Below are 13,890 nucleotides of genomic sequence, written 5' to 3'. Positions count from 1 at the left end.
TTTGTGTAGTTTAGGATCCCTTGCCTATGGAATGATGCTACCCACAGTGAGCTGGGTCTTCCCACATCAATTAACTTAATTAAGAGAATCCTTAGACATAGACATGCCCATAGGCCAATCCAATGTAGCCAATCCCTTTTAAGTCCCAGAACTCGGGAGGCAGAGGCAGGTACATCTCTGAGTTTGAGGCCAATCTGGTCTACAGAGCTAGTTCCAGGACAGCCAGGTTACACAGAGAAACCTTGTCTCAAAAAACCAAAAAGAGACTTCCCAGGAGAGTACAGGTTGTTTGTATTCAACAATTAACTCACCATCACCACCATACTGTTCAACTCAATGCCCACCAATCCACATTCCTTGTATATACCAAAGGAATTACATTTTCTCAAGTCATAGTTCAGATCAGATAACAAGGGATGACAAATAATGTACAAAATCAATCATACCAAGTGATTCTGTTCTAACCACAGAACAGATAAAAATGCCAACTAATAATATCTAGCATTGCAAACGTCATAATATGGCACAACCAAGATGATTCATGTAAGCACTTTTGCAAAAGTAAACACTTATTTGGCATATTCAGTAGCATTTCTTTAGTTTGGTTATGAACACTCAAGTGGGTCATGTTATCATTAATCTATAGACAAATTTGTGACTGTAGCTATATGTTGTCCCTGTAAAGTTTGGTCAGCACTGTTTCCCATGCCACACTTAAGCACAGGACACCTAAAGACACAGGCTTAGTGACTCATTCAAAAGATGACAAGGCTCACTGAGTTAGTGATCCTTCTCTGCTTTACACTAAGATTGTAGAAAATAGAAGGAGCTAATCATTCTTTATATTTATCAACAGAGTTTTATTTTTGCTTATCTTCCTCCCCTAGTTCAAGTATAAATTGTATATTTTCTTATCCTGGGTTTGACAAAGTCCAGCTTTGTTACTGTTTGGGAATAGTGTGTGAATTCCCTATTTATACAGATGTTTATGTCTTGGCAATAGAAAGAGATAGTAGCTGGAGACATTCAGACTTATTTGTTTTAGATAGAATTACCAGTTCTTCCATGCTTGATTATAACAATAGATAAAAACAGTAAAATGTAAAGGAGTCATTACTTTAAAACTAAAATGGATTTCTCTAAACATTAGTTTATAGTCTCAGCTAGTTATTTCCTAATTATAAATGATAAGCCATAATTTGCCATAGGCAGGCTCATTCTTCCTAATAAACACATTTTATGATTCAAGTAATATGTACATTTGTAAATCGTACACACATAGACATTGATGTGTGCATGCGTGCACACACACACACACACACATATACACACACACTGCCCTACACTAATCTTTTAATCTGGTATCACTATTTCACTTTTTAGGTTGTTTATCTATGGATAATTTCATATTTTATGGGTACATTTTTGTGTAATTCTCTTTTAAAATGGAATGTACCAATTTCTTTCTTACTTACAGCCACTCATTTCTATGAGGGGAAAGATGCTAATAAGTTCACCTCAAAGAGCAATCAGATCCTTACTAAATTCTACCATCAGTGAAGCTCCTGTTTAGTTCATCCTCCATGTCATGACTCTTGTGTTAGCTGATCCAGGCTTGGACTTTCCACTGTTACTCTGTGTTATTTATCCTAGCAGCCTGCATATATCAAACTAACGAGAGAGCTGTCACAAATTGCTACTGCCACCTATTAGTGGGAGCCTAGAACTGCAAATCCTGCTAGTTCCTTTAAGTAGGACCCTAGAAGTCAGGAAGGGGCTAAAGGCCATCTGGATACTCACTTGTTCTAACTTTGTTTACAACTACTAGTTGACCTTTGTGAAATGGCCTTTAAACTCAGCAGTGTTGACATAGTTTTTAGGCTTATATATACCTTGGTGGGTATAAATCACACGACTATAGATTTCTTTCATAAAGTTTGGTAAGTGTAATTATGTATGTAACTTGTCAAGACATAGTATGAGGACTCAATAAATTAAAATTGTTGAGTAATGATCACCCCAAAACTTCTTTTCATAGTGGTACCTTCAGAAGACATAAATAAATTTAAGTTGAAATTTGTTTAAGAAAATCTTGAATTTCGACTGAAAATATCTCTAAACCATGATGCATGGAGGTTTAAATGAGAAAATTGGGATAAGAAGTTAAACCACAAATCTTCTCACCTTTAAAGTTTATGCAAACTTTAAATTATAGGACTTTTAAGTATACATCTGGGAATATGATATAAGACAATCATATACTCACAATAATGATGTTTACAGTAACAGTTTAAAAGTTGCTTTTGTCAATAGGGATGCATGTAATCACTACATTTAGTTCCATTCAAATTTATTCCTGAATGATGGCATACTTTTTTAAGTATATGTTTTAAGTGCCATTGATCCTAAATCACACTGTATCTGTCAATTATATTGTGATTCTCAAATACCAGAAAAAAAGAATAATTGACACCACAGACCTTTGTCTATTTAGTTCATTCAATTGCCAGGATACTCTATTGTTGACACCTGTAGTGTCTTCAAGAGCTTCCCATGATGACAGAAGTCAGAAATCACAATGTGAAATCATTTAGACTTCAGGCTCACTGATCACAAGTGTTAGGTTGTAAGGATTCTATGGAATGACTTCACAGTCCCACTGGTTTCCTGCTTCCTTCAGTCTGGATTGTGTATTCTGTCACTTCCAAGGTCAAGTTGCTTGGCAGCTGTAGCAGAAGGGCCACAGATTGGAGACTTTCTGGAGCCTTCATTTGACATCACCAGAGTTGAGTGACAAGATATGTCTGTGTCTTATAGCATTTTCAACTCTCATGATTTTGTCGGAACATACCCCTTGAACTGATGTGTCAAAAATCTAGTTCTCATCACCTTAAATTCAAAACTTCAGCATCAAAATATGATTTGAAAGCAAATAAAATCTGGTGAGAAAAGATTATTTTAAGAAAGACTAATTAAGTCAAAGACCTAGTAACATGAAGTGACAATTTGAGAAAACTGTAAAAAGAATTTATAACTGTGATTCTGTGCATTTGTGTGTGCCTGTGTATTGGGAATGCACAGTTCTAGATATATTTTACCTGTGAAGGGGTTATTAGTGTAAGCCAAATCTTATACCATACTATTATGTATTTAAGAGCTCTTGAAACATTTTAATAGGATTTAGAAGGTCAGATCTAACATATATATATATATATATATATATATATATATATATATATAAAATATGTATTATATATATATGTATTAATTACTCTAATACAGTGGTTTTCAACCTTTTTAATGCTGTGATCCTTTAATCCTTTAATATAATTCCTCATGTAATGGTGAACCCCAGCCATACAATTATTTTGTTTCTATTCCATAACTGTAATTTTACTACTGTTATATATCATAACGTGACTATCTGATATGCAGGGTTTCTGATATGTGAGGTTCAAAGGAATCAAACCCACAGGCTGAAAACTACTGCTCTAATTTATTTATATATTGTGTATATATATATATATATATACATATATATATATATGTATATATATACTTTGCAATATGTCATTTAAATAATTTTTGACACTAAAATTTAAATTTTTTCATACTGTTTATTCTTTATTCAACTATATGCATAAATATTGGATATGAAGGTTTATTTGTAATAATGACATATTTATGGAAGTAGCCACACACATATGTCATATATTAATATTTCTATGGTAAATGTTTGCTTAACTACATCATAGAAAGTAGTAAAGTTATATAAGCCAGCAACCCTATTAATTTGTTTTAATATATGGAGCAAAAGATATAGCAACTTTTGAAACTTTTATTTAAATTTTTGATTAGTGAAAATTGACTTCTAATATCATAAGATACATACAAATTTTGATTTAATAGGTAATTTCATTTTCCCAGTAACTGAACAACTTGATTCTGGGAAGAGAAAAAAAGTAAGCAGATATGGAAAAAGACTTTGAAATGACCACTCTTGTACTTAAGTGCTGTTGACTAAGTCTTCCCTATGAATGGAAGGTTAAAATCATTGATTTAACCTCTGAATTCACCGGACACTGACATACTGATCTTTGCATGTGTCTTTGATGTATTGTAAATCTCAGGCACATTGTGTACTGGAAAAACCCATTACATTGAGTGATGGAACATTTGTTACTTGTTTAAAACTCCCATTTTTTTTCCTTCTTCTTGTGATTCACACAGGTTCTTCTGAAGATTTCATTGTACCACACTTCCCAGATGAAAGATCATATGATTTCTTAGTATTTCATAATACGAGTACAATATGACTAATTTTGTAGAGGAAATAAACAATCATGTACGAATTTAAAAGAAGGGGGTTTGAATATTTAGCCTGTTACTGTTGACATACTCAAGGAAGGCAAAGGCATCTCTCAGCGAATGTTTCTTGAGGATAATTTCTGTGACGCTGAGATTTACAGAGTTCTCACATTTTCTTCCCCCACAAGGATTCTAAATCAGGCTGGTTCAGAGGAGAAGCCAGCACACCCCATTTTTCTAATATTATCACTTCTCCAGATGGTTCTGAAAACATCTCTTCAGCTCCCTTTTCCTAGAAAGTAGAGGTGCCCTATTAGCGAAGGAAGCACATCCACTAGAGAAGCAGCCTTGGCGCTTTTCTGCTGCCCTTCTCCTTTAGCAGATCAAATCGCTTTCATCTCCCCCAGGCAGGATGACAAGCAGAGAGCAAGCACAGTGATTGCCTGAAAATTCATCTTGGCAACCTGAGCAATGAGAGAGTTAACGGTGGATCTTTGAAGACAAGTGACCATGGGAAATAAAGCTTGGCAGGGATTTAACTCTTCATGAGTCATGCTGCAATATTTGTAAGAACAGTGCAGTAGATATCTTAACTGTGTTTGACATCTAATTAAGATGGGGGAAAAAAAGCAGATTTAAATCAAATCTCTCTTACAGTTAGAAGCAAAGTCTTGACAACTGATTATCAGGCATGTGCTTTGGCAAAACAAGCCTGAGTGCAGAGACACAAAGGTATGGCACACTAACAAGATGACAGAAGAAAACCTAGTGGAACCAACCCTGCCTCTTTTTCTTGCTGGTGTCCACTTCCCAGTTTGCCTTAACCGACTGCCAAGCTCTTGGGCTATCAACAGAATTGGTATAGAGCTGGGGAGGAGTTCCAGATTTAAATGGAAGCACAGAAATTATGATGGGTACCATAGCTACAATCTGTAAGACTTACAGACCCAATGTCACATATATCTTTTGTTAATACATATAGCCCTCATCAATTTTAAACACTGTATATAACAAAGAACAGGTTTAATTCAACACTATCTACATGATTTGAATGCATATACATGACAGGTGTCTCCTCTCTGATTGAGAATAGCTATTGGCAAGGAAATGAAATTCTCACAGAATAAGGAAGTATAATAAATTTTAATTTTATTGTACAGTTTATTCAGCAATTACAAAGGTGTCTCTAAGACTATTAGATTATTAAAATATACTTCATTATTTCAAATTTGCTAATATCAAATTACAGTATGCAGCCATTCGACATCTTAGAAATCCAAACCTGAGAATCTTACTTTTTGACAACTAAAGTTGAATGTAAAACTTACAAGGACTATAAACTTGAATAAAATAAACTATCACTCTAAGGATACCTTGATGGTGTCCTCTCAATAATATAAACCAAAGACCAATGAAAATGTAGATTATTTTACATAGTATGTAAATAATTTCACTGTTTTTATTATATAAAAACATAGTAAAGACTTAATGAAATATGTAACAGATGTTATGTGATTTTTCATTACTGATATACTAATGCAGTTGCTTATCTTGCATTAAATCTATATGTAACTAGATGCTTAATGAAATATTATACTAAAAATCGTTTTCTAAGCCAAAGTATTTTATTCTAAGTAAAATCCAAATACATCCATTAATAGGTGTTTAATTTTCTTGCGCATGGTGTGAAAATTATGCCTGTTTCTTAATTGATCTCTCAATTCACACTAACGCTATCAGAAAAATTATTCCTCTATCATGTGAAAATTAGAAATACATTTTTCTCTGTATCAGTCATGTACAAAAAGGAAATGTCTCTAGAAATAGCCAGTACTCTTCGTGTACCTTGTAAGCTATGTGTATAGCAGAGGTGGAAGTTACTCAGAACCCCACCCCCAACTCAAGAAATCTGAGAATCATAGGAAATCAGCACCTAGGGGAGTTGAGCTGCAAGAGTTAAAACTGTTTAATCTTAACTGCATTTAATAATAGCCAGCGCAGAGATACTCTATGCCACTAAAAGTTTTGTGCACACACACACACACACACACACACGCACACACTTCAGAAATTCTTTTATCATTACTTTACACATCAGTCTTTGAAATCTCTCCAAACAAATACAGAACAAATATTTTCTTTAAAATTGTCATCTGAAAACAAACACACACATGAATCTATAACAGAAAGTATCCTGAGACTTCTCAGGGTTTTCTTTATAAATTTATACTTCTTCAAAAGAAGTTCATATAACTAGCTGTGTCACTAGAGACTAACATCTCTTTAATTCTCACTTAACTACATATGGAATTAAATAACATTATATTTCAAAGGCTAGTTTTGCACCAATTAGGGAAATAGTCTTTTCACCATCATAACACAGTGTGGAAAAACTAGCCCGTTCTCTCCAGTTTATATTCTCTTGGCAAAGCATGATCTACTGCTTATGGTAAGCATCTGAGTGTCAGATTTGAACAAACTGAATATTCATGATGACGATTAACCATTTAGTGCCCACAACTCTGAAGATACTGTTCACTGTAATGGTTATTATAGGTGAGGCATGACTATCTATTAAGAAAGCATTTTTTTTTTCATCAACGGTTATTTTAAAACATTTAAATAGAAGTAAAGTGAGAAGAATGAACGGCACATAGTGTGATCAGAAGGTACTCAAATCAGCATGCACGGAGCAGGCACACAGCTCACTGTGATTAAATGTTCTTTGTTTGCCTTTAAGTTGTCACACATCAAACAGAAGACATGCTTTTTTGTTGTTGTTGTTTAAGGGAAAGTGTTTCAATTTTCATAGAAAATTTTGACCGAATGACACAGGTTCCCCAGGTTAAACTAAAGGTTTGATGTTTAGTGTTGGGAGTTCAAGGAAAGAAAGGAGGGGGTTCTACAAAGCTAGTCAAATAAAAGAAAAGGAAAGCTTTACCTTTGTACGATAGTTTCAGTCTTGGCACATTGTTCTTCCCGTTTGCATAGTTTGCTCTTGCTGTAAGTAATACACCCCAGAACAGACAGGCAATCCCAGTGAACCAGCCCATGCTGCAGACGCTGGAGGGCTGCTGCAGCCTTCCTTCCTGTATTGTGCGGCCAGAGAAGTTCAAACAATCTGGAAACTGGAGGTAACAGGTGATTTAGGTCAGTTTCATTCATAAATGCAGACAATCAAGACCTCATGGCAACACTAACGTCTCTTCTTCTGTAACAGTCACGGAATCACAGAAACTTCAAACCCTCAAAAAAAAATAAATAAATAAAAAGAAAAGAAAAAAAATTGAGCCAGGCACCGGATAATGAGGCACAACTGTTGTGTGGAAGGAAGCAAAAAAATTAACAAGGGCTGCGGTAGTGGCGCTTAAGAAGCAGTTCCTTTTATCTCCGCTCGCTGATAGCCGGTGGCAGACTCTAATCCTGGTCGCTCTCTCTGCTTCATTCGGCTCCGAGGAAGCAGAATGAAAGGGAAACAGAGAAAGAGAGAGAGGAGAGGGGGAGCGAGCAGCCTTGAGCAGCGCGGACTTTTCCTGTGCACAAGCAGGCAAAGATGACACAGGATCCCGCGGACAGGTTTTCCCAACACTCACTAGACGCGCTGACAATGGGAGAAGAGCGAGCTCAACCCACTCCCCTTCCCTCTTGTCACACAACACATGCAAAAAACATCTCGCAGAGATTAGAGCCGGGAGCAGAACCCTCCGGCGTGCCTGGGAGAGGCATGGGGCTATAAATTTACCTCCCGAGGCAAGCGTTGTTTTATAGCCATTTTGGGGAGCAATTGTGATTCAAAAAAAAATTTGATTTGGCTACCTACAGAATTTACAGTCCATGCTCATTATACAGCCCCGCTGAACTTGTGCTGTGTGTGTGTGTGTGTGTGTGTGTGTGTGTGTGTGTGTGTGTGTGTGTGTCCTCTCATCAGGGTAACTTTAACCACGGAAGGTTTTAAAGCCTCCTTAGAGATTATTCCCGCCTCCACACAGCCCCCCTTGGGTTCAGCCACCCCCTTCCCCTGTTCTACAACAAGTGTAGTGAAGAAATTCCTTGGAAAGCCCATATAAACGATCAGTTCAAGACAAATATAGGTCCTCTGAGAATTATAAATTACAACAGGGGATTCGCAAAAGAATACTCCAAATTTAAAAGTGCGGTGGTTTTGGAGCTCCTGGAGGCAGGGGCTGACTCTTGCAACGCACCACCTCTCATTAATTAGATCCACTCCCTAGTGCTAGCTCCAAGGGCAGAGGGAGACAACGAAGTTCAAAAAAGTCCCTGCTGAGTGTCAAGGACCGGAATTAAAAGAAAAGTGTGTTCTTGTGTCTTCATGAGCTGGTGAAGGGTAACTTAGTTGTTTGTGAGACACAATCACATGTTCAGAGTCCTATTGAACCTCATTAATTCTCTGCCATATAGGCATGCTGTCTGTGGGGTCTAAATTTTCTCTTTTACTTTGATTTCAAGACTCCTGAAATCTAATGGTGTTACAGGATTTGGGAAGACTTGTATAAAAGCTGTAAGAGAACATCCTCTACATTTCCCGTAACCTCCTTTTTGTACCACTGCTTCTAAACCTTTAAGTCCAGAAGACAATTCCTCTTGACCATACAAATGTTCCTGGGCAGAAAAGAGGGGGCTAGTCTCACAATTAAAAACACAGCACTATTGAAAGTGCTCGTAAAAGTTATCTAAAAACTCCCATGATAACTCTCATACTGTCTATAGACAGCATTCTTCCCCTGACCTCTGTGTGAATGTAGATTCAAGAGGAGGATGCAGGGGGGGGGGCGGGGGGGCGTGCTACACTAGATTGATTTTTCAAACAGAGTTTATTGTATTTGTCAGCTCCCGAAAGCCTATTGATCAGTTAGCATTGTTAAGAATATAAACTCCAAAATCGTGTTGATTTTAGTGATCCCACCCTTGTTACCCTGAGCTCTTTTCACGCTTTAGGCAGAGGATTAAGGGTACAAATGACAAGAGGCTTTCTGTCTGCCTCTATAGACACTCATCCTGCAAAGGAATTCAGGACACTGAGATTATCTAGAGGATTCCAATAGTGAATTATCCCATCCAAACACCACTGTTATTACTTTAAAGCATTTCACCTTGCCACTTCATGTATTTTTTAATGCATTAAGATATTTCTAACATGTTTCTTGTGTGAAGCAGGAAAGTAAGTTTATTCTTGTCAACACAGAACAGATAAATTAAAGTGCATCCATTTTGCCAGCTAAAACTCCAATCTTGCAAATGTTTGTGTGTTCCATGAAAACTAAAAGAATCGCAAGGAAGATTCAAGAAAAAAGGCCAGATTGATTCTAAAGAAAGAACATTTCATCTAGAATTTGAACAATAAAATAGGAGAGAATTGTGGAATTATACAAAACTAATAATTAAGACTAAAGTTGATGTCTGGAATTTGATACACAAATAAGTTCATATTTACAAACACCCCTATTCTTAGAACATTGATACAATTAACTTTGGAAAACATAACAGCCTTTGGGTCTTAGGTTTCTGCTCTGATCTCACCTGACTTTGGCAAGATTAATTGCAGTTGTCTTCATTTGTTTTTTTACACATTTCCTTCCTGCCCAGAGATAATTCTGTTTGAGCCCCTTTCTTAGCTGAAGTCTACCTGCATAGGACTTTGTCAGACCCAGAAGGATTTAGCTGCAGGTGTGACAATGTAGATTTTGATTCACTCCTCCAACAGAACTTGTGGCCTCAAGCATGACTTGATGGAATCTGCTGCAGGTGCCACCAGAATCTGGATTTTTCTGTATTTACTGCTGCAGCTAAGTCAGGAGTACTATGTTGTCTTCTAATATTGAATCTTAAAGTATGATAAAGTCCCCTGCATTTCATGCAAATCATGCTAATTCCTCTTGTACTCCACCCTCCAGCCTGTCTTGCACCACAATTCTATTTGCAACTGGGTTCCTAAAATTTCTAACAGTTGAGGTTTTCCAATGTAACTGTGGCCACCTGTCCATCTGACACTTCCTTCCTAGGATGATGTCCCTGTGCTTATTTTGACAAATAACTCAGCAGCTTTTTGCCTCACCCCATTCCATGTTGAGAAAGACTACAAAGAATGACAATTTTCTGGGTATTGTACTTGATTTTCCAGAGAATCAGTACTTCCAACTTGACAAAAAGTTAGGTAACTTTTATTTTACTTTTTTTTCATTAAAGACTCAGGTAGTTGCAGAGGTTACTTGTTAAAGTATTTCTTTTGTGGAGATATTTATTTATTTATATTTATTTCATTTATCTATCTATCTATCTATCTATTTATTTATTTATTTATTTATTTATTTATGTAAAACTCATGTTTCTATTTTGAAGGGACCCCTTCGAAATGGATAAAATACACTTAAAATTAGGATGGACTTGATGGAACAAGTGAATTTAGAGTCTCATTTCATCTTGATCACTACAACTCCCTCAAACTACCGGAAATTCGAGACTTCTTTAAGGGAAATTACTTAACTAGGGAATTCTTTAAAAGTTAGTTAGATTTTCTAATAAGACTAAAAAAAAATAACAAATTTAGCTTTTCTTCCCAAAGTGGTTTTGATTGGGTTGTATTTTTGTTAAAATAGTTAGCATCTGCCCTTTTCTTATTTTTTCTTCAAGAGATTGCTCCATTAGTCATTGAGAATCTTGTGATCATCACAGTCACAGGAAACGCCATAATTAAACACTGCCCTCCTCATTCTCATGTTGAAATTTATTTTTAATGAATAATTTTTTTTCAGAACTGGGAATTTGAACTTTTCTTTTTTCAAAGATAATTGTGTGGGTGAAAACAATGCCTTAGAAAATCAGAAAATATCCTAATATTTGGGATGTTTCTCAAACTAAATATTTGATGTATTGTATGTTCTCCTCAAAAATGCTCATTACTTAAGAATTACTATAGTCACGGATGGGAACCAAGGGTGGCAGGTTAAAAGCAATGTCTCAGAAATTAAGTTACGCTTTGCATAATCTGACCCTTATGAGTGCTTTTAGCATAAGCAATATGCGGAAGCATGAGCTGAGAGAAGGAACTGGTAAAATGCAAAGGGAATTCAGCTCTACAGAGGCATTAACTCTTCCCTTCCCTCTAATGCCTGGGAATACAGATGCAGGAAAATAAGCTTGTCTTTGCTCTATGTTGAATTTGTGACATGTTGAAAAAGCACTAATTTTGCAAGTGAACTGGAGTTATAAATATTAAATCATTGCAAGAGGAGATGAGAAACTGACCAAAGAATCACATTAATTGTCACTATAGATTATAAGAAAATACAAATAATTAAAGCTGTCAAAAGTCACAGGGGAGATGTGTACTGGTGACCATCTCTCTCCTTGAGAGGTTATTTAGTGGAACTAGCAGGTGGGTTTTGTTAGCTTACTTAGTATGTTTGAGTGGGGGACAGAAGAGGTGGCTAGAAAAATAAGCTGAAGTTATGGTTTGTGTTGAAATTTCCCAAAGTGTCTAAACCTAGTCCTAGAAAAATGTTTTGATTGTTTGTTCTGTTTCTTGAAATAATTTTAGAACATTTTTTCATTTCCATAGTCTCTTTTATTTTATCATCCTAACCCACCATATATTAGCATTCCAAAACTACTGAAAAATGGCATTTCTTTTAATCATTTCTGTCTGTGCCTGGAGCTTGCCATCCCTTTTGCCTCTTTGCTAGACCTTCGGCTAAATTAATAAAGTGTTTCCTAACATGAGCATAGAAAAGGCAACCAGACACTGCAAATACCTGTTGTTGTTGGTTTTAGTGACTGTCTCCACCTCCACTGAAAGGGAACAAGAAAGTTTTCAAGGGAGACAAAAATCCCATTGTTAATAGTGATTAGCAGAGGCTCCGCAGTAAGCTGGAAGAAAGATGGTCTCTGCAGAATCTAAATGGCAACAGCAGGTTGGCCCCTGAGAGTTTCAGGATACAAAGTTATTAGCTGTTTCCTTCCAGTAGAGGCACATCACGCACATGCTCCCTGCATAAATAAACAACTAGATCTCCTTGAACATACAAAGTGTGGAGGCTGGTGATGCTGCAAGAAGGGTGATGGCATTTGATCCATGCAAAGGAGAGGCACTTTCTCTGTCAAGCTCTGAACAGAATGCTATACCTCAGATGTGGGCCTGCTACACTCTTCATTCGGGGGAGGGGGTCCTCAGTGTTTTTCAGTACTTTGAGATTGATAAGGACAGGGATCAGAAACTCGTAAACAGATTCAAAAATTCACAGAAAGGAGAGTTTGTTATAACAGCAAAATCAACTGTTTTAGTGTCAGTGAGTCCAACACTGTCATGTAGTCGACTTTGCAGGGTCACAGAATCCCCCAAATTGAAATAGGTGAAAAAGAAAAGGTTATGTAAGCCTATCCTTTTCTATTGCAAAGTGTCTCCAATGTCAAACACCTTCTGACTCTGCCCAGATTTCTCCTCATGTTTTTTTTTTTTTTTTTTTTTTTTCCTCTTGTGCTATGGGACAGAGTTATAACCCAGGTTTCTGTCACTGTCTTGCCTACAGTGGCAGCTGCCAGCTTATGGCAGAGATTAGAAAGTCCCTTGTTTATTAGTTAACAGAGTTTTTTATTATTCACAAAGACTTGTGAAGAAAATTCAATTTCCCATTTTTCTTTCATGGTATCCATAAAATTAAGCCCTGACAAAAAAACATTTGTCATGACTTCATTCTCGTTGCCTTGCTCTATCAGAGAGAGAAACTGCACCCAGTCTACAACTTTATCTCTGTAAGTGACAGATTCTGGGAGAAGAGACTGGAGCTGGGGACTCAGATGAAACCATGGTTATTCTCTTGATTATATTTCTTAAAATTTACAGGTGACTTAAGAGACTTAGGGAGCTTAAAAAGCAGGAATTTCTAACTGAACTTTTAAATTCTTCTTTGAGACAAAAATAATGTCTACAAAACACAACTGTTTCCTCACAGAGTTATAATTGTATTATCTCTGCTAAAGTTTTCTAGTGAACTAAAATAACATGGCGATTGGCACAGGGAAAGTACAGTTCATGTACTTATGACTTTAAATGATGGACTTCCTTTTTTCTTTTATTAAAAATATTTCATCATACAACATATTCTGATCAAGTTTAGTCCTCCCCAGTTCCTCTGAGATTCTGTCTATCTGCATATCGATCCCACTACAGGCCCCCTTTCTCTCTCTATTGCTTTCAAAAGCAAACAAAACAGGAAAAAACAACAACAAAGTAAAATCATAACACACACACACACACACACACACACACACACACACACACACACACACATCAGAAACCATAATATGCAAGCAAAGGACTGGTAAGGTAAGAAAGATTGTCCAAGTAAAACAATAAGAGGGAAGAAAAAATCTACAAAATTCCATTTAATTCAGTTAATTCATTTTGTGTTGATCATCTACTTTAGGGCATCGGGGTTACCCTGAAGTGTGGTTTATACACCCAGTAAAAAAAAGTGTGGGAGAAAACTGATTATTCCTTTGCAAGCAGTTATCTGTTGCAGATAGCTTCTGGGTTAGGGGTTGGGGCCTATGTCTACTCCCCCTTTC

General features: G+C 36.5%; 1 protein-coding gene across 1 annotated transcript in view; it reads right to left on the bottom strand.

The window, feature by feature from the left end:
• Window positions 1-7,874, bottom strand: part of Sema3a (semaphorin 3A) — a 199,318-nt gene extending 191,444 nt beyond the window's left edge. The window contains exon 1 of the mRNA XM_036180344.1: window positions 7,250-7,874. Within this exon, the coding sequence (XP_036036237.1) occupies window positions 7,250-7,361 (112 nt within the window). The 5' untranslated portion in view covers window positions 7,362-7,874. The remainder of the gene's footprint in view (window positions 1-7,249) is intronic.
• Between the last annotated feature and the right edge of the window lie 6,016 nt (window positions 7,875-13,890).

This window comes from Onychomys torridus, chromosome 3, assembly GCF_903995425.1.
Source record: "Onychomys torridus chromosome 3, mOncTor1.1, whole genome shotgun sequence".
NCBI classification, from domain to species: domain Eukaryota; kingdom Metazoa; phylum Chordata; class Mammalia; order Rodentia; family Cricetidae; genus Onychomys; species Onychomys torridus.
This window is presented reverse-complemented; position numbering and strand designations above follow the sequence as displayed.